This window comes from Phacochoerus africanus, chromosome X (genome assembly GCF_016906955.1).
Source record: "Phacochoerus africanus isolate WHEZ1 chromosome X, ROS_Pafr_v1, whole genome shotgun sequence".
Taxonomy (NCBI): domain Eukaryota; kingdom Metazoa; phylum Chordata; class Mammalia; order Artiodactyla; family Suidae; genus Phacochoerus; species Phacochoerus africanus.
The window spans coordinates 38,601,983-38,624,687 of NC_062560.1; the positions used below are offsets into that span (position 1 = coordinate 38,601,983).

The following is a 22,705-nucleotide window of genomic DNA, read 5'->3' on the forward strand; positions in this document are numbered from 1 at the left end:
TGAAGCATGGAGCTTAGGTGGTGATGATTTAGTACCCCTGGTTGTAGGATAATTATAGAGCTCCTTATAGAGCATAAGGTAATCAGTTAAATTTTAAATAAGTGCCAGGAGGGTCATAAGGCAATGGCTTGTCAACTCCAAATGACAAGGGGTCATCTCAGTTTTAGTTGCTTTTAGTGAGCTTCTTGAGCTTGGAAAACATGTTAAAATTGTGTGTAGTCAAAAGGCTCCGAGGGAAGAGTCTAAGCATTGAAGCCTTCCCCTGACTTTGTGTTTCACAGCGAAGTGTTAGTTTTTAGGAGTGCTAGCTCTGGCCTCAAAATGCTGCTTGTCTTGGCTGTTTGATCTTAAGCAGTCTTAATCTGATCTCAACAAATTAATTCATTTCTCTGGGCCTCAGTTTATTCATTGGTAAAAGGAAGCCCACCCCACCGGGTTGTTTTGACAGTACATGCTGAAATACTTAGTGCCTGGCAATAGTAAGTTCCCGGGAAATGTTAGCTATTATTTTATATTGACCTAAATGTGACCTTTCATCAGTCATATTCCTGGGCAAGGTATTTTAACAATTCACTGGCCACCTGGAAATGCGCAGCACAATGCTAGCTGGCCTCTGCTGATTTTTCCTTAAAAACCTCAACACTAAATCCATCCCAAGTAAATTTCAAATCACTCCCTTAGACACTCTGTCTATTCTCATTAAACCAAATGAAAAAGGAAATTCCACAAGGAAGAATGAAATATACATTAACATTTTTCCTTTCTGTCCTTTAAGGTCCCTGAATATAAGTCCTTATAATTTTCTGCGTATTGATTTTATATCAAGAACACTTGGATGAGAGTAAATTGGATTAAAGTAAAATGTAATAGGTATTTCTTCTGAGGAAGAAACTGTGAGAGAGAAAGGAGCAAGTTTTTATGCTGAAATTGGACCCACAGTTATTTATGTTTGGTCTTTTTGTCTTTTTAGGGCCACATCCATGGCATATGGATGTTCCCAGGCCAGGGGTCCAATCAGAGCTGTAGCCGCCGGCCTACGCCACAGCCACAGCAACACCAGATCTGAGCCGCATGTGCGACCTTTATCACAGCTCAGGGCAACGCCGGATCCTTAACCCACTGAGAGAGGTCAGAGATCGAACCCGAGTCCTCATGGATGCTGGTCGGGTTTGCTAACCGCTGAGTCACAATGGGAACTCCTGAATCCAAATTTAGAGCAGCAAAATTATATTTCTTGAAGTTATCAAATTAACCGTGATCCAAAAAATGGCTGACAAACCATTTCGTATCCTGTGGCTGAACAGGTTACTGTGTTCACTGCAACATAGTAATTAGTGGTATTTAAATTCAAAACCATGTATATTTTAGTTTATGCTCGCACTTAGCTCAGAGTTAAGTTTCAAACATAAGGTTCAGCTCCTGTGATTAATATGGATATGTTCTGTTAAAGTTTTCACTTTCTTCCTTTCTAATTCTGAAAATACTTCTAATACATTCTAAAAGTATACATGGCATTTCAGCAGATGGAGAAAAGAATGAGGCAAATCAGGACCAATTTCTTCAAGGTTAAGTTAATACTAAACCAGACTACTAGCCAAAACATCTTCATGAGAATTAATTAGAGAGTTGGTAGTTCTCTGAAACTTGTATAAATTTTATTTATTACTCAAATTACTAAAATCACATCGAAACACACTAACATTAAGACCCAAACCACCTATTAGGAAAAATTCCTATGAGCATCCAGTCCCTTTGATTGAACTTTGTTAACAAAAGAGACAAAAGACAGTTTGTGATGAAACTTAAGATTCAAATGCTAAATGTTTTCAAGCGGTAATAAAATATGTACCAATTCCAAGTATCAAGTGTGATATCAAAATTCAAATTCATGGGTTTACTCTTAATAAGCATCAAAAGCAAATTCTGTTCACTGAATCCTATCTTACTTTTGATTGGCACAATGCATTCAGAGATGAGTTATAATAAGGAAAAAAGCAGCTACTGAATACATCATGTTTAAAAATGCAATTAACATTTCAAAACCACACTTAAAAGAGAAAATACCCGAAAAGCTAATTTGATTAATAAAATTATTTGAGACAATATTATCCTGAAGATAAAAATACATTTTTTATATATACATGTAGATTTCTACATGAAAGAAAGGATTCAGCTCCAAATAGAAAAGGGCTGACCCTTGATAAAGACATCTCAGACTGCCAAACTGATGTGATTACCATTGTAAGGAGAACTGAAAACAGAAGGATAAAAGTTAAGGGAAGGATCAAAGTTCAGTCACCTGCTTCTGAACAGTGGCAGAGTTGGGTGAGAAGCAGGAGATGAAGGCAGAAATAAGACAGAGAAGAAAGGCAAAGAAGGCCTCCATTTGGACCAGAAATGAATGGAGAATCAAGCAAAGTTGAGAACAGATATGATATAGCTGCAAATGAGATGCTTGAAACTAGAATTTGGTAGCTGGTAGTCACAGAAGCTCAATTAATTATTTTAAAGTAGAATTAGACAAAGCATCTAACATTTCACGGAGAACCAACATTACAGTGATCCGACAGCTCGGCATGGTATAAAGCATTTACAAAACTTTCCCAAATAACAAGTCATCAGAAGACCTTTGCTTCAGATCATGTTCTTTGAAGCTTAAAAAAGTTCCCGACTGACTGGGAGAGACAGCACGGGGCTCCAAAAAAGAAACTCTGCTGAGATGTGTCAGTAACAGAAACTCCATTTGACCCTGGACAGGTCCTGGATCCTGGATTCTTCAAAGTGAGTGGACTGTACCAGGTTTCTTCCAAGTAAAACCTTTAATCATTTTGCTGACAATGAATTAAATTGGGATTGTTCAGAAACACCCCAATTTTGATGGGGAAGGCAAAAGGGAGAAGTTAATCAAGATAAAGAAACAACACAGAAATTTCATGCAAGGGTAGAACATTCACGGTCTTGGTTTCCTAATTAATGCTGTATGCAGAAGTATCCTGTAAAGTGAATTTGCCTAAAAGAAAATCATTCTCAACAGAGAATGATCACAGTTCTTGGGATCCTTGACCAATATGAACCACTCACTGTCTCTTCTCAAAGACTGGGCTCTTTGCTTTTTTACCCAAATTCGACCATGAAAGACAACCAAGGTGCTGAATGTTAATCACCAGTCAAGTTAGGAATGTCTGAAGAAAATAAATTAACATTGAAACAAAGAAGCAGATGTTTTGGTCAAATTTCAGACATACATCATTGGAAAATAATTACTGGCCCCACCAGGTTAAAGATGAAGGGAGGCCCTGAGAAGTCTACAGAGCTGATATACACACAAGTGAGTGTCACCTTTTTTTTTTTTTTAACCTAGTTTTATTAAATATTGCTTTCTTTGGGATGTGTTTATAACAACTCCCAGAACATTTTCCAGGTAAGGATTCAAAGCGGTCATATTAAAATACAGCTTCAATATAAAGTTTATCACAGTTTTACAGTATTCAAAAATGACAGACCTGCCTTAAAAAAATAAAACAAAAACCAAAAAAAGGACTATTACACCTCAAACATAAGAAAACAATTAAATAAACAAATTTGGCATCACCATAACTTTATAGTATAAAACAGAATATTAAATCTATTACTGGCAAACGGACACTGATGTATTACCTAGTTTGAAATGTGTCCCATTTAAACACACTATACAAGTTCACTATACAAAAGATTGATGGTCTTTTTGATGAAAGAAGTGCACCCTGAAAAATTTTGCCAGTTTAGGATATTTAGCTCTTAAAGTCAAAAAAAGTCCTTTTTCTTTTTTAAACTGAAGGCTGAGTTCAGATTTTTTTTTTGTTGTTTTGTCTCTTTTGTCAGCCTTCCTGGTTTAAAAACAATAGTGTCTATGGACGCCCACCAGGGGGCAGTGTAAGATTAGCCATTAAATCACGAACAGCTGCAAATATTGTGCATTCACCTGCAACAGAGAAAAATGGTCATTAGCTATTCGCAATACAGGAAAGATGATGTTAACACACCGGTGGGGGTAGGGGTAGTAATTAAATCCAAAATTAGCAAGAACTTTAAAGAACAAAATAAAAGACTAAATTTTAACTGCACAGATTACAGGGGATTAAGCTTTGGTGAAGTATATCAGATGATACTTGTTTTGGGTTCTGTTTTCTCCTCATGAAGACATTTTGGGCAACTCCCAGTTAGGTTTGAATTTAAGACAATACGCCTAGAGTTTCTCTTTAGAAACACTGGAGCATTGAATAAGCCTTTGAAGTTGGACTTCAAGGCTACCGACGACCTTTTTTTTGAATCTAAAGAAAGGATCTAGTTTTATATTTATGCATTAGTCACAACATCAATAGTGGCCTTCTGATGCTGCATTAAAAGCCAGATAAAAATGTCTATGACGGCACTGTCGAATAGAACTTTCTGTGATGAGAGAAATATCCTATCTGTGTGCTGTGGTAACGCAGCCAGAGTGACTGAGGAACTGGATTTTAAATTTTAGTTGGATTTTAATTAACTTTAAATAGCCACATGTGGCTAGTGGCAGTTATACTGGACAGTGCAGGTCTATGACATCTACTGGAGTCTCCCCCAAATTTCATAACTTCTGGAATTCAACAATAAAATCAGTTAATACAAAAATAGGCATTCCCCTTGTGGTTCAGTGGGTTACGAAGCTGACTAGTATCCATGAGGATGAGGGTTTGATCCCTGCCCTTGCTCAGTGGGTTAAGGATCCGGCGCTGCTGTGAGCTGTGGTGTAGGTCACAGATGAAGCCTGGATCTGGCATTGCTGTGGCTGCGGTGTAGGCGGGCAGCCGCAGCTCCGATTCGACCCCTAGCCTGGGAACCTCCATATGCCGCGGGTATGGCCCTAAAAAGCAAAAACAAAACCAAACCAAAAATAAAGTGGTTTTTCTTCATAGCACTTCACCAGGGGAGGAAGTGATGAGTTTGGGAGGAGGAGAGGGAGGCCCACCAACAATCCACAAACAAGACTTGGTTGGCGGGGGCGGGGAGATTAACGATTCCTCCTCTCCATTTCCCCTTTGCTCAAAGAAAAAAAAAATACCCTGCCTGTTACTTCTTGTATAAATTACAACTATTTCCACAAACTGGATCCCTTCCCTAGAGCATGGCCTAACACTACGGTGGCTGACAGGGAGGGAAGTGAAGATCTTAACGGAATAATGGCCTCCGGCAGAGGGCAGGGTGCGCAGTGACCCTGCGTGAGTTACTGCACCCTTCTCTCCAACCACTGGAAAATTAAGGTTCGGAAAGTAAAATCCAGAAGTTTAACCAGTCTAAGGTACAAAGAAAAGAAAAGAAAAAATACTTCCAAAATATCCCAGCGATTTCTTAAACAAAAGGAGAAGTTACAGCTTTTTCTTTTTAAAAAGCACATTTTCGTTATCGATAGGTAGAAAAACTTGCTTGATCCCAAGAGGATCAAAGCATTCTTTCCGTTTCACAGTCCTCAAGACACAACAGTGACCGCCATCTGCTTGCGAAGGAACGGTGTTTATCATCACAGTTACACTGAACTGCGGCTTTGAAAAGGCTGAGAGTTTAAACTTGGATTCTGAAGGACCTAGCTTGAGCTGAAAGAAGAGATAAGTCAAGGGATGAAAGCAGAACACTGTAAGAAGTGGAAGAAGCGTTACAACAAAAGCAGCACACCCTTCTCTACTGCCCAGTGCATTCCGTATAGACTAGACTTCGGTGAGAAGTGGCCCATGTACACAGTATGGGGCAATAGATGGCTACAAATATAATTTCTCCCATGATTCCTATGTCTAGTAAAATGCTGACACTGTGGTACCTAAAAAATGTTTCAGAGAACAACTTTCCCTCATTTAAAAACACACTTCTGTTATCGTTCTACTGTACACAGAAAGCTCTTACAGAGGACTTCCTTAATATTAGAAATAAGCAAAATTTAATGTCTTTAATATTAGAAACAAGTGGACTAGAAGATAAGTTCTCTTTGCTGAGCTTTACGTTTTATAACCAAAAATTGAGCACTGCCAGGAGTTATGTGTTAAGCATAGGCTACTCCAGTACTGAAGGGATGTTGTTTATCTGCCAGAATCACTCTGATCTCCTCGAAAATGTTCGGCTTGAGAGCTTCATTGTGCACTTGGTGAAAAGGTTCACTTGCACCCACCTGACACTTATATAAGAAGCCCAAAAAGCAGCGATGCCATTTGTATCAGCTTTTATTCTTCACAAAACATTTAGAAGATACAGAACTTGAAATGATATTATTCTATGCATGAGTGAACCATGAAATATGAGAAACCAACATGCATTTCAACTTGGTGATGTACAGAGTGGCAGGTATCGATGGTAGGGCAGGAATTCACGGCCATGGAAAATTCTATCATCCTAACCTAGGGCTTTGTGGCAATGTGTGCTATAAATACAAGCTCCTGGCCTCAGCAACTGGGTCAGTCCCAATAGTAAGTCACTAACAAAAACAAAGTCCAGGCAGCAGAGACATGGACAAAAACTGAAGAGCCAGTGAGAAAGGAAGAAAGCGACAGGCAGACATCAGGAGGGCCACGGCAAGCAGAGCTCTATCGCTAGGACTGGGGGGGGGGGGGCGAGGTGGGTAAGGTGGGAGCAGAGGGGAGAAGGGGGAATCTCTCAAAAGAACGTTTATAACATATATGCAATAAAACACCATCTACTGCTCATGTACCTTGTCGTGGTGGGTTCATCTCTGCAAACCTCTTCAGAATGTTGCTGACCATCATGGGAGCAGCAACAGAAGAGTTCTGCTGTCTGGGAATGTCTGCCTGCTGGGTGGTACCTGAAGCCATGTCATAAATGATTGGAACTATAATACTAACAGGTTCTTGGGGAGGGACGGATGTTTTCTGAGTCAGCTGAAGCTGTAGACACACAACACACACAAAGAGAATAAAACATAGTAAGAAAACAGGGCATTAATGTACATGTATCAAAGGGACTATGACTGACTCAACTGTCAGATTAAGATACAACGAGCAAAACAAAATTAAATATACCAAGAAAAGTGACGAACCACCCAATATTATGATGAAGACGCAACTGTGCCATGCAATCATCTAGTTCGATATATTTCTTACTAAAGGATTACACGGAGTTTAAGCTGACAGCTAAGGAATCTGAGGTGCTATTTGGCAGCCACAGATAATGTCCGCAGTTGTCCAAAAGATGCTCTATTATCCTCAAACGGCTCTTCCCTTGGAAGCTCTGCGCATGCGCGTGCATACATACATACACACAGGCCCACCCGCCCGCCCGCGCGTCTGCCAGGCAGTACTTACGAAAAATAGCATTTTGGATTTCAGCACCACGGCGGGTGTCCCAGGAGGTGCAATTGGCGGTGCGCTGGGAGGGATCGTCAGGCAAAACTGAACGTTCCATTTTAGCTGTGTGGCCTGGTCAGGAAACTGTGTGGGGGGGAAAAAAAAAAAGTCATACGAACATTTAAAATTATATTCTAGTGGAGGAGTCTGAAGGGTTAGATGGAATTTTCTTTTATACTCTATTATCAACAGATTGTGAAGTTGATAACCTGCATTTTGTTCAAAGGCTATGCACATGTAAAGTTACTAACTGAGGAGTCGGCTCTACATTTACATGATGTGCTCCCCTTCCTTCCCTCCCACTTCGTTCACTCCCCAGGTCTGTGGATTCTGCTCCCTCGGTGTCTCTGACATCTGTCCTGTCTTCACTGATGCCACAGAGCTCAGGGCTCTGTTACTTCTCTCATGGCCCCCTAATGGTCCCTTCCAGTGGCTGCCTCTCCCACTCCATCCTTACACCACTGCCAGACAGATGTCCTAGAGTATGGTTCTAATCTAGCTCACCCGTGCTCAGTGACATGCAATGAGCCATGCTGTCCCACCTCCCCTCACCCAAGGACCAACACTGGTATTCAAGGCACTTCTTAACTGGTGCCGATCTAGGCTGCCCAGTCTCAATTCCAACTGCTTCCCTAAAACAAACTAGCAAAACCGCATTACGAATTTAAACATTTTAAATTATATCCACTGGTGCTGTTTCAGTCACATAAATACTACTCCTTTAAAAACTCAAATATATTTTTAACATAAATAATGTTTCCTATAGTCTATCAGAGCAGAAGCCAAATGCTGAGACCATTAGCAAAGGAACACTGCCATCCCCACATTGATGGTAAAACACCAACTGAAAAAAGGAGTGCGGTATTTGAAATTACTCAAAGCAATGCGAGAAACATGAAAACAAAAGTGCTACTCGAAGACTGGAAAAATAAAACCAGCTGCTACCTGGATTCCAGCCTTCATAGGAAAGAAGCAGCTTTAAAAAATCTCTCCAGACAGGATAGATTTTTCGATAAATGGTATTAGGGTAACCAGGGGCATGTGAAAAAGCCAGACCTATTATTCCTCACCATTTCACACTAGGATATATTTTAAATGGATCGGATATATAAATAAATAATTTACAAGCTGAATCCTAACAGCATCAGAAGAAACCATGGGAGGATTATTTCCTGATCTGGGAGCGGGAAGAGAGTAGTAAATGTACTTGTCTTTATAAGAGGGAAGCCACGGGTAACCTGGCTTGCCCATGGGGAGGGGGACTAGACAGCTGGACAGGGATGGATGGGAAATTTCCCACTGTATCACCTCGTTCTAGATTCAAAAGATACAAGGAGACTGTACTACCTATCCAAAGATAAACAAAATTTAAGTTAGAAATCAAGCAGAAGGCAAGAGAAAAACAGAAGTACACAAATGGGTGAGAACAAATATACACTGCTCCCTCCAACTCCAGCCTCCTCAAACCTGGCTAGAAGAGTCTGTGTGTGTCTGGAACTTACCAGCTCTAGCTTCATAATATGCACACAGTCCCTGAGGATGTGTGTAGGAGCTCCTAACAGCTTGGTGAAAGCTATTAATGTATTGGCTTTAAACGGCGGTCCTGCAACCTACAAGGATAAATAAAGCAAGTCATGTTACTCTTCATTCTGCCCTGACCCTTCCGTTTCACTGACTGTATTACAATTACACATTAATAAACACATACTCTTGTTTCAAAGAATTTCTCCAAAACCTGCAGTTCATCAGGTTTCCACTGTCCTGCATTTTCGGGTGTCACTTTGAGCTGAAGCGTTTGGTTGGTTTTGGGACTAAGGGCTACTCTGCATTTCAGCGCGTCGGTCTTAAACATGATCACTCCGGGTTCATTGGAATTTATCAGCTGTAGCTGTAAAACAAAAAGGTGGAGCAAATTAGCATGTGAGACAAGGTGTAAGTCAGAGAGAAAATGAAAAGGTTACCTCGAGAATTGTTTCGAAAGGAAAACAACTAAGTTGACACCTGTTCCAAAACAAAGGTATCTAGGCACTGGGCACCAGCAACTGCTAACCACAGGGCAAAGACAGAGGCCATCAGACATGCATCTCTTGATGGAAGAACATAACACCACCGTGAAATATTCTTGCAAAACAACCAACTTGAGCCTAAATTTGGTAGTTAGAACCACAGGACTGATGGATATTACAGCAATATGGGGGTCGAAAGAACATTAAAATGACCCCAAAGGGATGCAATAATTTTATGATCACAGCTTCAAAGCTGGCCTTCTTGCAAAAGCATTCCCAAGGGCAAGGAGTTACCCATCTGCTATTCTCTGCCAGGCCAGATCCTGAGTGCACTTGTCCTGTGGTATTGTGGGGACTTATCTCCAGGTCCATGTCAGCCACAGCATGGCAAATTAAAAAATACGGGAATTTGTTAATTTAAGAATGGAAATATAGTGGATCCATTTTTAATGCTAGGGCCAGGGATGGGCAGGGGGGGGGGGAGCATAATTCTACCAAGCTGGTTAAAGGAGGCGAGGGAGTATCACTCTAGTTCACATCCTGTTCTGCGGGGCATCTTAACACTTGCTTTGACAACCCCCGCTTAGGAATCCATCAGGTACCCACGTACCGTTTCCTGTTGAATAATTCTTTGAAGGTGTCGTCTCATGATAACCGATCCAAGGAATCTTTCAAGTGGAGAACAAAGGTAACTACCTGCCAGGCCAGGCACGAGGCCTGGCGTTGGAGAGGGCAGCAGTAAAATGTTCAAGGCACTGTGAGTGAGGATGGTGGGTATGGAGGCCGCCCAGGAGCGCTGAGGTAGTTTACGAGGTGGGGGCATGTTTGTTGGCATCGTTTGCGAACCTTTTGGGAAGGAAAACATGTCACTTTTAGTTGTTTTTTACAAATACGTACTATCTGGGAGTTCCCATTGAGGCTCAGTGGTAACGAATCCAACTAGTATCCATGAGGACAAGGGGTGGACCCCTGGCCTCGCTCAGTGGGTTGAGGATCCGGCATTGCCGTGAGCTGTGGTGCAGGTCGCAGACGAGGCTCAGACCTGGCATTACTGTGGCTGTGGCGCAGGCTGGCAGCTGTAGCTCTGGTTCGAACCCCTAGCCTGGGAACTTCCATATGCCGCAGGTGCAGCCCTAAAAAGCAAAAGAAAAAAAAAAGTCTGATCCCATTTTGCTTTCATTACATACACATCTTTGCTAGCCTAGCCGGTTTCTGTTACTCCTTGCAGTGTAACCGCCACATATGAGCTTCCTTACAGTTATTCTCCTCCCTGTAGCCAGGTCCCTTGCAGTGTGACTTTGCGGCAATTCCTTCAAGGGGTGGGGTCTATTTCTTTACTTGGAATCTGTGATGGCCTTGTGACTGTTATGGCCTACAGAATGCAGTGGAAGGGACGGGGTGCCAGTTGCAGGCCTAGGCTTTTTTACTCACTCTGTCCAGCTGCCAGGCAAACAAGCCCATGATCAGAGAGAAGTCAGGCCCCAGCCAACCCAGGAGCTGACCACAGATGCATGAGTGAGCCTGGCAGAGCCTGGAAGAATCACCTAGCTGGGCTCAGCCTACATTGCCAACGTGCAGAATAGCGAGCTAACAGGCCTGTTGTGTTAAGGCACTAAAAGTCCCTAGAGCTAACTAACATGTTTGTACAATTCTTCTCTTCTGGGTGAATTTGCAGACGCCTGTCCCTTATCTTCAGGTACCTTTTAAGGTCTGGTATTGCAGCTAAGTTAGTGGTTATAACAGAGGTACAGGACCCACCTCAGAAAACTTCTGGAGGGGACATTCCCCTTTCTTACATTTTGCCAATTGTGCAAATTAACTATTGTTACAACCAGTTTACTAAATGATAAAAGTTTTAAGTTATTAAGTATCCTTGTTACTTAATTATCAAGACTTTCACATGTGAGAACGAGGACAGAATGATTAAAAGAGGTCATTTGGGGAGTTCCCGTCGTGGTGCAGCAGAAATGAATCCAACTAGGAACCATGGGGTTGTGGGTTCGATCCCTGGCCTCGCTCAGTGGGTTAAGGATCCTCTGGTGTTGCCGTGAGCTGTGGTGTAGGTCACAGACGTGACTCCAATCTAGCGTTGCTGTGGCTGTGGTATAGACAGGCAGCTGTGGTGTAGACAGGCAGCTGTAGCTCTGACTAGACCCCTAGCCTGGGAACCTCCATATGCTGTGCGTGCAGCCCTAAAAACGCACACACACAAAGACCAAAAATAATAATAATAAAAATTTTGGAGTTCCCGTCATGGCGCAGCGGAAACGAACCTGACTAGGAACCATGAGGTTGCAGGTTCGATCCCTGGCCTCGCTCAGTGGGTCGAGGATCCGGTGTTGCTGTGAGCCGCGGCTCGGATCTGGGGTGACTGTGGCATAGGCTGGCAGCAACGGCTTCGATTAGACCCCTGGCCTGGGAACCTCCATATGCCATGGGTGCGGCCCTAAAAAGACCAAAAAAAAAAAAAAAAAAAGGTCATTTGTTGGCTATCCTAAAAGCTAACATAAAGATGTTGATGACACTCACTTGTTCCAGCTCGAGGGGAATGAGACGCATCTGGAACTGGAGAATGTAGTGACGGATTGGCTGGTGACATTCCAGGCATGCGTGTTGCTGGTGAGGGGCCAGACACTTGAGGAGACCCTGGCCAGTTCCCTGCTCGACCGCTGGGTGACACCATAGTGTATGGAGAACTAGGGTCCAGGGTTCCTGTAAACAAGTAAACAAATGGTTTTCAAAACCTGTATTTTAATAACTGAAAAGTATTTGACAACATTCAATGCTTCCACCCTATGTGGTGATAATTTCATTTTTTCTTTTCGTCACTGAAGCACGGTACTTCTGAACATGGCACATTTGAATTGCTATTTTGTATAGTTTATGTACTTTTGAACATGACACAAAAATTATGAAGATAAAAAATAAAATTTACCTTTACATAAGCTTCAAGATGTCTAACACCTAACTGTCTCCTTTACACATAATAAACACTAAATGTTTTGAAATATTCAGCACAAAACCTCAAAGCTCCTTTAAGGGCAGAAATCTTGTATTTTTAAACTAACCCCGACAAATTATGGTTTTATGCTACTCAGAGAAGGCTGAGGAGAGGGAAATGCTCCATTTTCTTTATTTAGTAAAGGGTATAGTGACTAAGAAATGAACCCAGAATCAAGTTTTGAAAGTGGTGACTTCCTGAATAATCTATTTCGATTTCCTCCTGCAGATACCTTTAACATATTTACACCTCTTTGTAACCAAATGACAAACTGAGAAAACACTTCTATCATATATCAGAGAATAAAAGGTCCTTAGAAATCTTACAAAGCGCTAAGAAAAAAACACAAGAATATAGGCAAAGGATATAAACGGGCAGGCATAAAATAAGAAACTCAAAAGACAAACATAAAGTTCCACTTCATTAGTAGTCAAAAAAATACACAAGCGGTAAGATGCTATTTTTTACCTATCAAAATGACCAAGATTTTTAAAAATCACAATACCCCATGTGTTGGCAATGATGTGGGCCAACAGATATTCTTGTAAGATACCAGAGGAAACTGGTACAGCCTTTCGGGTGAGCAATTTGCACTATGTTTCAAAAGTTTTAGAATTTCTCAAACCCTCTGAGACAGCAATTCCACTTCTAGGAACTTACCTAAGAAAATACTCATGTGAGCAGAGATGACACCATTTTCAGCGAATGTGAAAAAACAGAAACATTCTAAACATGTCATACTAGGAGAGCAGTGAAATCATGGTATGCCCGGACAAGGGCATACTATGAAGCCACTTAGCATCGTGATGTCGTTTTTAGTGACAAAAATGTTCCTGCAAATTTAATAGTAAAGAGTAAAATCACAGACGCTATAAAACCCGAGGAAGGTTTTCATGTTCGAATTTGGCATGGTGTGCAGTATGCATGGTTCAGTACAAATGTAAGCCACTGAACATGGCGTGCAGTATGCTGCCAAGTGTGTGAAAGGGGGGGAAGGACATCCCACATAAAACGTCTCTGCAAGACGCATGAGAGATGAATAGGGCTAAGTGCCTCTGGGAAGAGGAATTAGGTGACTGGTGGACTAGAGAGGAAACACTTCACTGGCTACCTTGTTTACTCTTCATCCATTTGAACCAATTCAAAATAGAATTGTTAAAAAGCTAAAAAACTCAAGTCTCAAAACAATACATATGGTAGCGTGCCAAGTGGCAGGGGGCGGGGGTGTCCAAGCGTGGAGACAAGAAGATGGGTAGAGAGCAAGCTAGACAGCAACGGGTGGGTGGGCGGGTAGGCAGCGGGTGCGGGACAGGCCGAGGGAATCGGGGAGAGAGAGTCCAAAGGAGACAGAATAACTGGTAGGTGTTTTTGTGGTAATCATTTGGAAAAACGTGTTTTCTTTTGCTATTTCCCCAATACACAGGTGCTGATTTTGCAACAAGAAAATTTATTTAACAAAAACTACTTTCACATCAAACTCTTAAGCTCGAGCAATTTCCACGTCTGGACTCACCATGTGGACTAGCAAAACTGGCCCCTGGTCCTATCGAGATTCCATGCGAAGATGGGGGAGGAGTTGGAACAAATGATGCTGGTGATGGGGCTCTCAAAGCCCCACTGGGGGAGCTGGCGGCATGCAGATTTCCTAATAAAGGAAAATAATTATAGATAACCTTGCAGGACACATACTATGTCCTGTTCAAAGACTCCAGGTTAAGACTCTCTCTACAGACTAAAGAAACAAGTAGTAAAGCTCCCATAAGTAGCACAAAAACTGGAACAATTTCCTTATTGAAAAAAAGAGATTGATTCCATGGGGCCCAAATTCTAGCTCTTACATTGACTAATTTTTTTAAATATCCGGGGTATTTTTTAATTCACTCATTCACTCACTCGACAAGCAGGCATGAACATCAATTTCATGCCAAGCATTGCTGTAGGCACTGGGGATGCAGCCGTTAACAAGAGACAAAAACTCCTGCCCTCATGGAGCTTACTTATATTCTAGTAGCATGAAAAAGACAAATACATGTCACTGCGCTAAGTGCTACGGAGAAAAACAGGGCAAGGGAAGGGGGCTACACTGTGTAGTGGAGGTGGAGCTGCTCTTTGTGGAGAGCAAGCAGAGACCTCTCTAAGCAGGGGATATGTGGGCGGAGACAGGAAGTGAAAGATAAGGCGTGAAGAAACCAAGGCAAACAAAAGAGGTGGAGCAAAGGCCTCGCCTCCCGCCTCCCGGCGCAGCTATAGATAACTGCGGGAGGCCAGTGTGGCTGGACCAGCGTGAGCAAGGGGGGGAGAGGGGAATGGAAGATGAGGTCAGAGAGGTGGGAGGAGGGCCCCGATCACACAGGGACTTGTAGGCCACGCTAAGGACGTAGGGGTTACCCTAGATGAGATGGGAAGCCCTTACAGAGTTCGGAGGAGTGGAGTTATGACCTAACTTCTGTTCTAGAAGCATCACTCTAGCTGATGTTGAAAAACAGACTACAGTACAGGGGGCAGGGAAACCCGTTAAAGGCAAGTGTAATTATCCAGATGAGAGATGGTTAGTGACTTCAGGTAACAGTGAGGGCCAGACGGTGAAAAGTGGTTGGATTCTGGATAAACTCTGAGGATAGAGCCGACAATATTTGGTAACTGACTTGACTATGGGTGTGAAAGAGGAGTCCAACATGACTTCTACAGCTCTGGCCCAAACAGCAAGAAGGAAGAAGCTGCCCCTTGCTGAGATGGGGTGTCTATGGGAGAGGTAGCACTGGGCAGGGCTGGGGGCTGCTAGGAATTCAGTTTCAGCCATGCTGAGTTTCAGATGTTTACACAGCTACATGGAAATGCTAGAAGAGAGGGGGGAGGCCTAGACAGATAAAAAACTGAGAGACAGGAGCTTAAAGATAGTATTCAGCCACAGGTCTGCTTTTAATTTAGGACTGGGAAGGGTGGGGACTACTGGCTAACACCACCATGAATGCAACATTAAAATACTTGCTACATCTCCATGGTCAGCCTCATTAGCAGCAGCTGTCCAATTCTCTACTACTATGTAAGGGAAATGCATATTTTTAATGTTCTATAATACCTAATGCAGTATTAATTCAATTTGAATTCAATATTAACATTTACATTCAATAAATGTTAATCAACTTGATTAACCTTTAAATATTATATTTACATATTTAGCTGTGTGATCTGGACAAGTGACTTAACTTTTCCATGCCTCAGTTTTCATCTGTAAAATGGGGACAATAGGACCTATGCCACGGATTTGCTGTGGGGATTAAATGGCTAAAGTGCTTAGAACAGGGCTTGGCACACAGACAGCACTATATACCTGGCTACTATTATAATCATTTCAAACGAATCATCTCTCCTTCCTTCTATAGGAAACTAGTCTCAACACATCCTAGAAGCCCCCTCCCCTCAGGTGCTCGGACCCCACCTCCCCTGTTCTCCCCCTCACTCCCCAGCCGCTCCCACATCCGCCTACTGTCAGTGCTCCACAGGGGCCCAGCTCCCCACCCTCGTGGGCTTCAGGGACCATCAGGGACAGGACAATGACATCCCAGTCGTCACCTGGGGTCCCACCATCTGTGATGAGCAGAGAAGGGATGGTCTACCCTACAAGTCTGATCCCCATCCTCCGCTAGATGGTAAGCTCGAGAAGCAGGGCTGCTCTCGGGCTCCCTGCTGAATCCCCAGCACCACGCGGCAGTAGGCACAGAGCAAGCGCTGAAGGCATACCCACGAGTTCATCATCCGGCTACAAGTCAAAACTCGGCATTCTCAAGCAAACGTCACAGCGTACTTCATGGCACCACCAACACAGCCACTGTGTTTGGACAAGCAGGCTGTGCCCCGCCGGACCCTGAGAGCTGGCCCCATTCACCTAACACCGGGGCTCCGGCGACTTCTACGACCAGGGGTCGTCCCGGCGGGCAGGCAGCCACACGCTGCACATAAATGGGTGCGGCTGTGTTCCAAGGAAACTACTTACAAAACCGGGTGGTGGGCAGGGCGGGGCCCACAGGCCTTAGTGTGCCGACCTCTGACGGAGATCACGCTGTGACACAGACCCGTGTTGTGATTCTTGGGGCTGTGCAATGAGTCTGGCTCCGGGTGACAACACTTCTGCTAATTCATACCTTTTAAAGCACTCTTGAATCACACACACACAGACTTCACAACCCTGCCCCAATGAGTGGATGGCAAACATCAAGCCACCGACTCGCAAGAGCCGTCCTCCCTGACGTCTAGGGCTACGCACGCAATGCTCTTCACTGTGTGGGGTGTCTCTTTTGGACCGGAAAGTGGAACACGACGGGAGAATGAGTACTGTCTTACCTGGAGACTGGGTGTGCATCATAGAGGGAGACTGGTTAACTGTGCTGTGATAAGACGTGGGGGGTGAAGTAAGAGGATAAGCGCCTGACGATCCTGGCTGCTTTGGAAAAGGCTGAAAAGCAAATTCCATGTTGGTAAAATGGCCATCGGCGCAGGGAATGAGAGCGTGGCTTTCCCCGAAAAGGAGCTATGGTGTTAACATTTGACACATGTCATGGGTTACCAAGTAGTAAATGTGAGGTATGAAAATGCCCACAATACACAACATTAATGCAATTTTTTTTTTTTTTTTTGGCTGTGCCCTTGTCCCGTGGAAGTTCCTGGGCCAGGGATCGAAGCCATGCCACAGCAGTGACAAACCAGATCCTTAATCGCTGGGATACTAGGGAACTCCAATGATGCAAGTTTTAAAAAACTCCCTGACTTTCAAAATGTTTTGAAAATAGCAACATCCTCATCCCTGACCTTGCAGCACCATTCCTTATATCCTGCAAGATGTTTTTTGCTCATTTTATCTATCATATCACTGATTTATCTATATTATTTATCTACTATTTCATTGACTGAAGATAATTTCCCCCCACATTTTAACATCTCTGAAATCAAGGTGTGTCTTTCAATTCGTGGCATGTCACAGTTCAATTGGCAGTGTTGTTTCAGGCAGTACATAAAAATAGTATATCTGACACTGGGTGGAGTTTTATTAGAGTCAGTGAAATATGATAGTTCAACCTGACCTGTGGTCACTTTCACCTTCATCTCCAGTAATGAAAAACCTAGGAACAATGTGATTCTTCCTAGTCTATTTTTTAAAATTGAAGTATCAATCACATATAGTAAGGCACACAAATCTTTTTTTTTTTTTTTTTGTCTTTTTGCCATTTCTTGGGCCACTCCTGAGGCATGTGGAGGTTCCCAGGCTAGGGGTGGAATCAGAGCTGTAGCCGCTGGCCTACACCACAGCCACAGCCATGTGGGATCTGAGCCACGTCTGCAACCTACACCACAGCTCACGGCAACGCTGGATCCTTAACCCACTGAGCAAGGGCAGGGACCGAACCCGCAACCTCATGGTTCCTAGTCGGATTCGTTAACCACTGAGCCACGACGGGAACTCCCGACACACAAATCTTAAATATCGGGTCTGGTAAGGTTTGTTTTGTTTTGTTTTGCTTTTTAGGGCCGAACCCACGGCATATAGAGGTTCCCAGGCCAGGGATTGAATCGGAGCTACAGCTGCCGGCCTATACCACAGCAATCAATGCAGGATCGGAGCCACGTCTGAGACCTACACCACAGCTCACAGCAACGCTGGATCCTTCACCCACTGAGAGAGTCCAGGGATCGAACCTGTATCCTCATGGATCCTAGCTGGATTTGTTTCCGCTGAGCCATGACGGGAACTCCTAGAGTCTGGTAGTTTTTATAAGTGTGACTGCCACGCAGATCAAGACAGCAAAGGACCAGAACCCCAGAGGCCTCCCTCACCCATCTTCCAAGTCTTTATCGCCTCCCCTAAGGTAAGCAATACTCTGACTTCCCTCACTCAAGCTTGGTTTGGCCTGTTTTCGCATCTCATATAAATACTGAATGTGCTCATTAGTGTCTGGCTTCTTGTGTTCAACATTATGTCAGTGAAATTCATCATTCTGCTGCATGTAGCAACAGCTTTTTTTCATTTTTGTCAGGTATTTCACTGTATGAATATACTCCAATTTATTCACTCATTCTAGTGTTGCTGGATATGTGCGTTGTTTACAATTTTTTGGATAAGTAATGTTGCTACAAATATCCTTTGGGGGAGTTCCTGTTGTGGCTCAGTAGTAACGAACCTGACTAGTATCCATGAGGACATGGGTTCGATCCCTGGCCTTGCTCAGTGGGTTAAGGATCCTGCATTGCTGTGTCTGTGGTGTAGGCTGATAGCTACAGCTCGGATTGGACCCCTAGCTTGGGAACTTCCGTATGTCGTGGGTGTGGGCCTAAAAAGACAAAAAAAGAAAGAAAAAGAAGAAAAAAAAAAGAATATTCTTTGGGGGTTTTTTTTGGCTGCATTTCTGTTGCGTATACACCTAAGATGGAAATGTTAAATCACAGGCATATATAAAGTTCAGCTTTAGCATTCTGGAATACTGTGAACCACCACTGCAAGGCAGTTGTACTATTTTGCACACCTTCTAGTAGTAAATGAGAGTTTCAGGGGGTCCTAATGCCAAATGCTGGCAAGGATTATGAATGGTTTTTCTTCTTAAAGCCATTTTTGTGGGTATGGGGCATTATCTCACCGTGGTTTTGTGTGTAATTCTGTGATGCCAGATGACACTGTTCACCTCTTCTGAGCTTCCTAGCCATTCTAACATCCTCTTTTGTCACCACATGGGTGATCACCTGACATTATTTTAAGTGCATGAGTCTGAGGCTAATGCCATTTCTGGTACTATTCACTTCCCATTACTAGAAGCCGCCTCCTGTCTCCCTTTGTCATAATTTTTTCATATGGATTTCTTGGGCATCTTGGGCCTACCAAGGACCTCCTTGCCTTTAAACAAGAAGCCCAGACCACTGTAGAACCTGTGAAGTTACACAAATGTGATACTGTTTGGAATTTCAGCTAGACATCACCTGTTGCTGGGGTGGTGGCTGGAGCTGTGAGATTAAAGAATCCATCATATCTCCTCCAATGGGAGAAGGGGGATTATCGTCCTCATTTACGGACCTTCTTCGAGCATCCTGATTGCTGTCAACAAACATATTCAGGAATGTCTATGGATACAAAGAGACAAAATTTAGATTATTTTACCTAACTTTAGTAAGACATTCTTAATCATTTAGAATGTACTAACAGAAACGTATCATGCCCATCTCTGAAATGTAAGTTTGACACATGGCCACTACTGTTAGGGCAACCTAGAAGAGACAGTGATCATTTTGAGGGAAGGGAGAAAACTGAGGAAAATGGTGAAAAAAATTTTTAATGGTTATAAAAATTATTTTTATAATAATAAAAATAACATCTAAGTTAAAATGTATCATGCGAGCAAAAAGTTGAAGAAAGAAGTACCTCCTGGCACCTCTTAACACCAGGTCAAGATATTTTATTAATTTCTGAATCAGAAATGGGGAAAAGAATAAAAAGTTGTATGGTAGCCATGTAAGTGACCTCAATGACTTGGAAAATTTTCTAGTTAATGAGAGTTCTCACTTTTTATGCCAGAAAATATGAAAGAGGAAAACTGAATTAAAAAATGAAGCCACCTTTTCTCTTTTTAATGCGACTTAATCTTGAGCCATCAAGAATGGCACAGTCTTATTTTACAGAGAAAGCCATCAAAAATTAAGTGAGGCCATCAGAATCTGTGTCTCAAGCACAGATTCTATCTCTTTTTTTTTATGGCTGCACCTGCAGGATATGGAAATTCCCAGGCCAGGGATTGAATCAGAGCTGCAACTGAGGCCTACACCACAGCTGTGGCAAAGCCAGATCCAAGCCACATCTGCGATCTACGCCACAACTTGCAACAACACCACATCCTTAACCCACTGAGTGAGACCAGGGACCAAACCCACATTCTCATGGACATTATGTTGGGTTCTGAACCCGCTGAGCCACAACAGGAACTCCTAGCACAGATTCCCTTTAATACGCTCTACATTACCAATCATCAAAAATATAGACAATTAAAAAATATATATATATAGACAATAAGCTTATCAGAATTACTAAAAAGCTTTTAAAGATACATAGACTGATTTCTGATTAAAGACGATAGATTCACAACACATTTCATCTTCTCCCAACACCCTACTGAAACTCCTGAAAAAATTTTTAAGCACTAAGTCACAAGGACAAAAAGGATGGGAGAAGAAGAGAAAAACAGCAATAAATTCTAGGAGGCTGTAGAGCAGATGGCTGAGTGGTAACTGAACTATTCGACATGAGGAAGTTGCATCCTCAGCAAGCAGTGGGGGAAAGAAAGCCAAGAAGCAAAGCTATTTCTGTCCAGAGCCTCAAGATAACACAGGAACTGGCAGCATCAGATACCTTTGGAAATGGGGAGATGAAAGTGAGATGAAAAGCAAAGGACTGGGTGAAAGTCTCTTTAAGAGATAGTGGAACCCTCCCAGAGCCTCTGTCACTCCCACCAAGTTAGGCTGACCTCCACCACCGGGGAGGTCACTTGAGGGGCTCTAGGATCAACCGAGAGAAGGGACACTATATTAAAAATAGAGGGAGTTCCCGTCGTGGCGCAGTGGTTAACGAATCCGACTAGGAGCCATGAGGTTGCGAGTTCAATCCCTGCCCTTGCTCAGTGGGTTAAGGATCCAGCCTTGCCGTGAGTTGTGGTGTAGGTTGCAGACGCCGCTCGGATCCTGCATTGCTGTGGCTCTGGCATAGGCTGGCAGCTGCAGCTCTGATTAGACCCCTAGCCTGGGAACCTCCATGTGCCGCAGGAGCGGCCCAAGAAATGGCAAAAAAAAAAAAAAAATGGAGATTAAAGTTTACATAATGCATACACCACCACCAAGTGGGATTCATCCCAGGTTCACAAGGATGGTTCAACATATGCAGATCAATCAACGTCATACACCACATTCACAAAAGAAAAGTCAAAAACCACATAATCATCACAATAGATGCAGAAAAAGCATTTGACAAAGTCCAATATCCCTTCATGATAAAAACTCTTAGCAAAGTGGGTAGAGAGGAAACATACCTTAACATAATAAAAGCCATTTATGACAAACCCACAGCAAATACAATACTCAATGGAGAAAAGCTGAAAGCCTTCCCACTAAAATCTGGAACAAGACAAGGATGCCCACTCTCACCACTTTTATTCAACATAGTATCGGAAGTCTTAGCCACAGTAATCAGACAAACAAAAGAAATAAAAGGCATCCAAATAGGAAAAGAAGAGGTAAAGCTGCCACTGTTTGCAGATGACATGATACTATATATAGAAAACCCTAAGGACTCCACACAGAAACCACTCGAACTGATCAATGAATTCAGCAAAGTAGCAGGGCACCAAGATTAACATTCAGAAATCAGTTGCATTTCTGTATACCAACAGTGAAATATTGAAGAAATTCAAAAATACAATACCTTTTAAAATGTACCCCTAAAAATTCGACACCTAGGAATAAAGCTGACCAAGGAGGTGAAAGACTTATAAAACATCAATCAAGGAAATTAAAGAGGACTCAAAGAAATGGAAAGATATTCCATGCTCCTGGGTTAGAAGAATTAATATCTTAGAGACGGCCATACTACCCAAAGCAATCTACAGATTCAATGCAATCCCTATCAAATTACCCATGACATTTTCCACAGAACTAGAAGAAAAAATACAAAAATTTATATGGACCCATAAAAAGACCCAGACTTTCCAAAAGCAATCCTGAGGAACAAAAAACCAAGCAGGAGGCATAGCTCTTCCAGACTTCTGGCAATATTACAAAGCTACCGTAATCAAGACAGTGTGGTACTGGTACCAAAACAGACATACAGAGCAATGGAACCCAGAAATAAACCCAGACACCTATGGTCAGTTAATCTTTGACAAAGGAGGCAAGAATATAAAATGGGAAAAAGTCTCCTTAGCAAGTGTTGCTGAGAAAACTGGACAGCTGCCTGTAAACCAATGAAACTGGAACACACCCTCACCATGCACAAAACTAAATTCAAAATGGCTTAAAGGCTTAAATGAAAGACAAGACACCATCAAACTGCTAGAAGAGAACATAGGCAAAACATTCTCTGACAACAACCGTACAAATGTTTTCTTAGGTCAGTCTCCCAAGGCAACAGAAATAAAAGCAAAAATAAATCAATGGGGCCTAATCAAACTGACAAGTTTTGCACAGCAAAGGAAACCATAAACAAACAAACAAGCAAACAACAAAAAAAACCCAAAAAGACAACCTAGGGAATGGGAGAAAATAGTTTCAAATGATGCAATTGACAAGGGCTTAATCTCTAAAATATACCAACG

The 22,705-nt window shown here is 42.6% G+C and overlaps 1 protein-coding gene across 1 annotated transcript in view; it reads right to left on the minus strand.

Annotated features, from left to right (window-relative positions):
- Positions 1 to 1,633: 1,633 nt before the first annotated feature.
- The window catches only part of MED14 (mediator complex subunit 14), a 71,616-nt gene continuing 50,544 nt past the window's right edge, over positions 1,634 to 22,705 (minus strand). The window contains exons 22-31 of the mRNA XM_047764363.1: positions 19,332 to 19,472; positions 16,710 to 16,821; positions 13,882 to 14,013; positions 11,897 to 12,079; positions 9,978 to 10,213; positions 9,070 to 9,249; positions 8,864 to 8,971; positions 7,320 to 7,445; positions 6,710 to 6,902; positions 1,634 to 3,961 (exon numbers count right to left, since the gene is read on the minus strand). Of these exons, the coding sequence (XP_047620319.1) occupies positions 3,888 to 3,961; positions 6,710 to 6,902; positions 7,320 to 7,445; positions 8,864 to 8,971; positions 9,070 to 9,249; positions 9,978 to 10,213; positions 11,897 to 12,079; positions 13,882 to 14,013; positions 16,710 to 16,821; positions 19,332 to 19,472 (1,485 nt within the window). The 3' untranslated portion in view covers positions 1,634 to 3,887. The remainder of the gene's footprint in view (positions 3,962 to 6,709; positions 6,903 to 7,319; positions 7,446 to 8,863; positions 8,972 to 9,069; positions 9,250 to 9,977; positions 10,214 to 11,896; positions 12,080 to 13,881; positions 14,014 to 16,709; positions 16,822 to 19,331; positions 19,473 to 22,705) is intronic.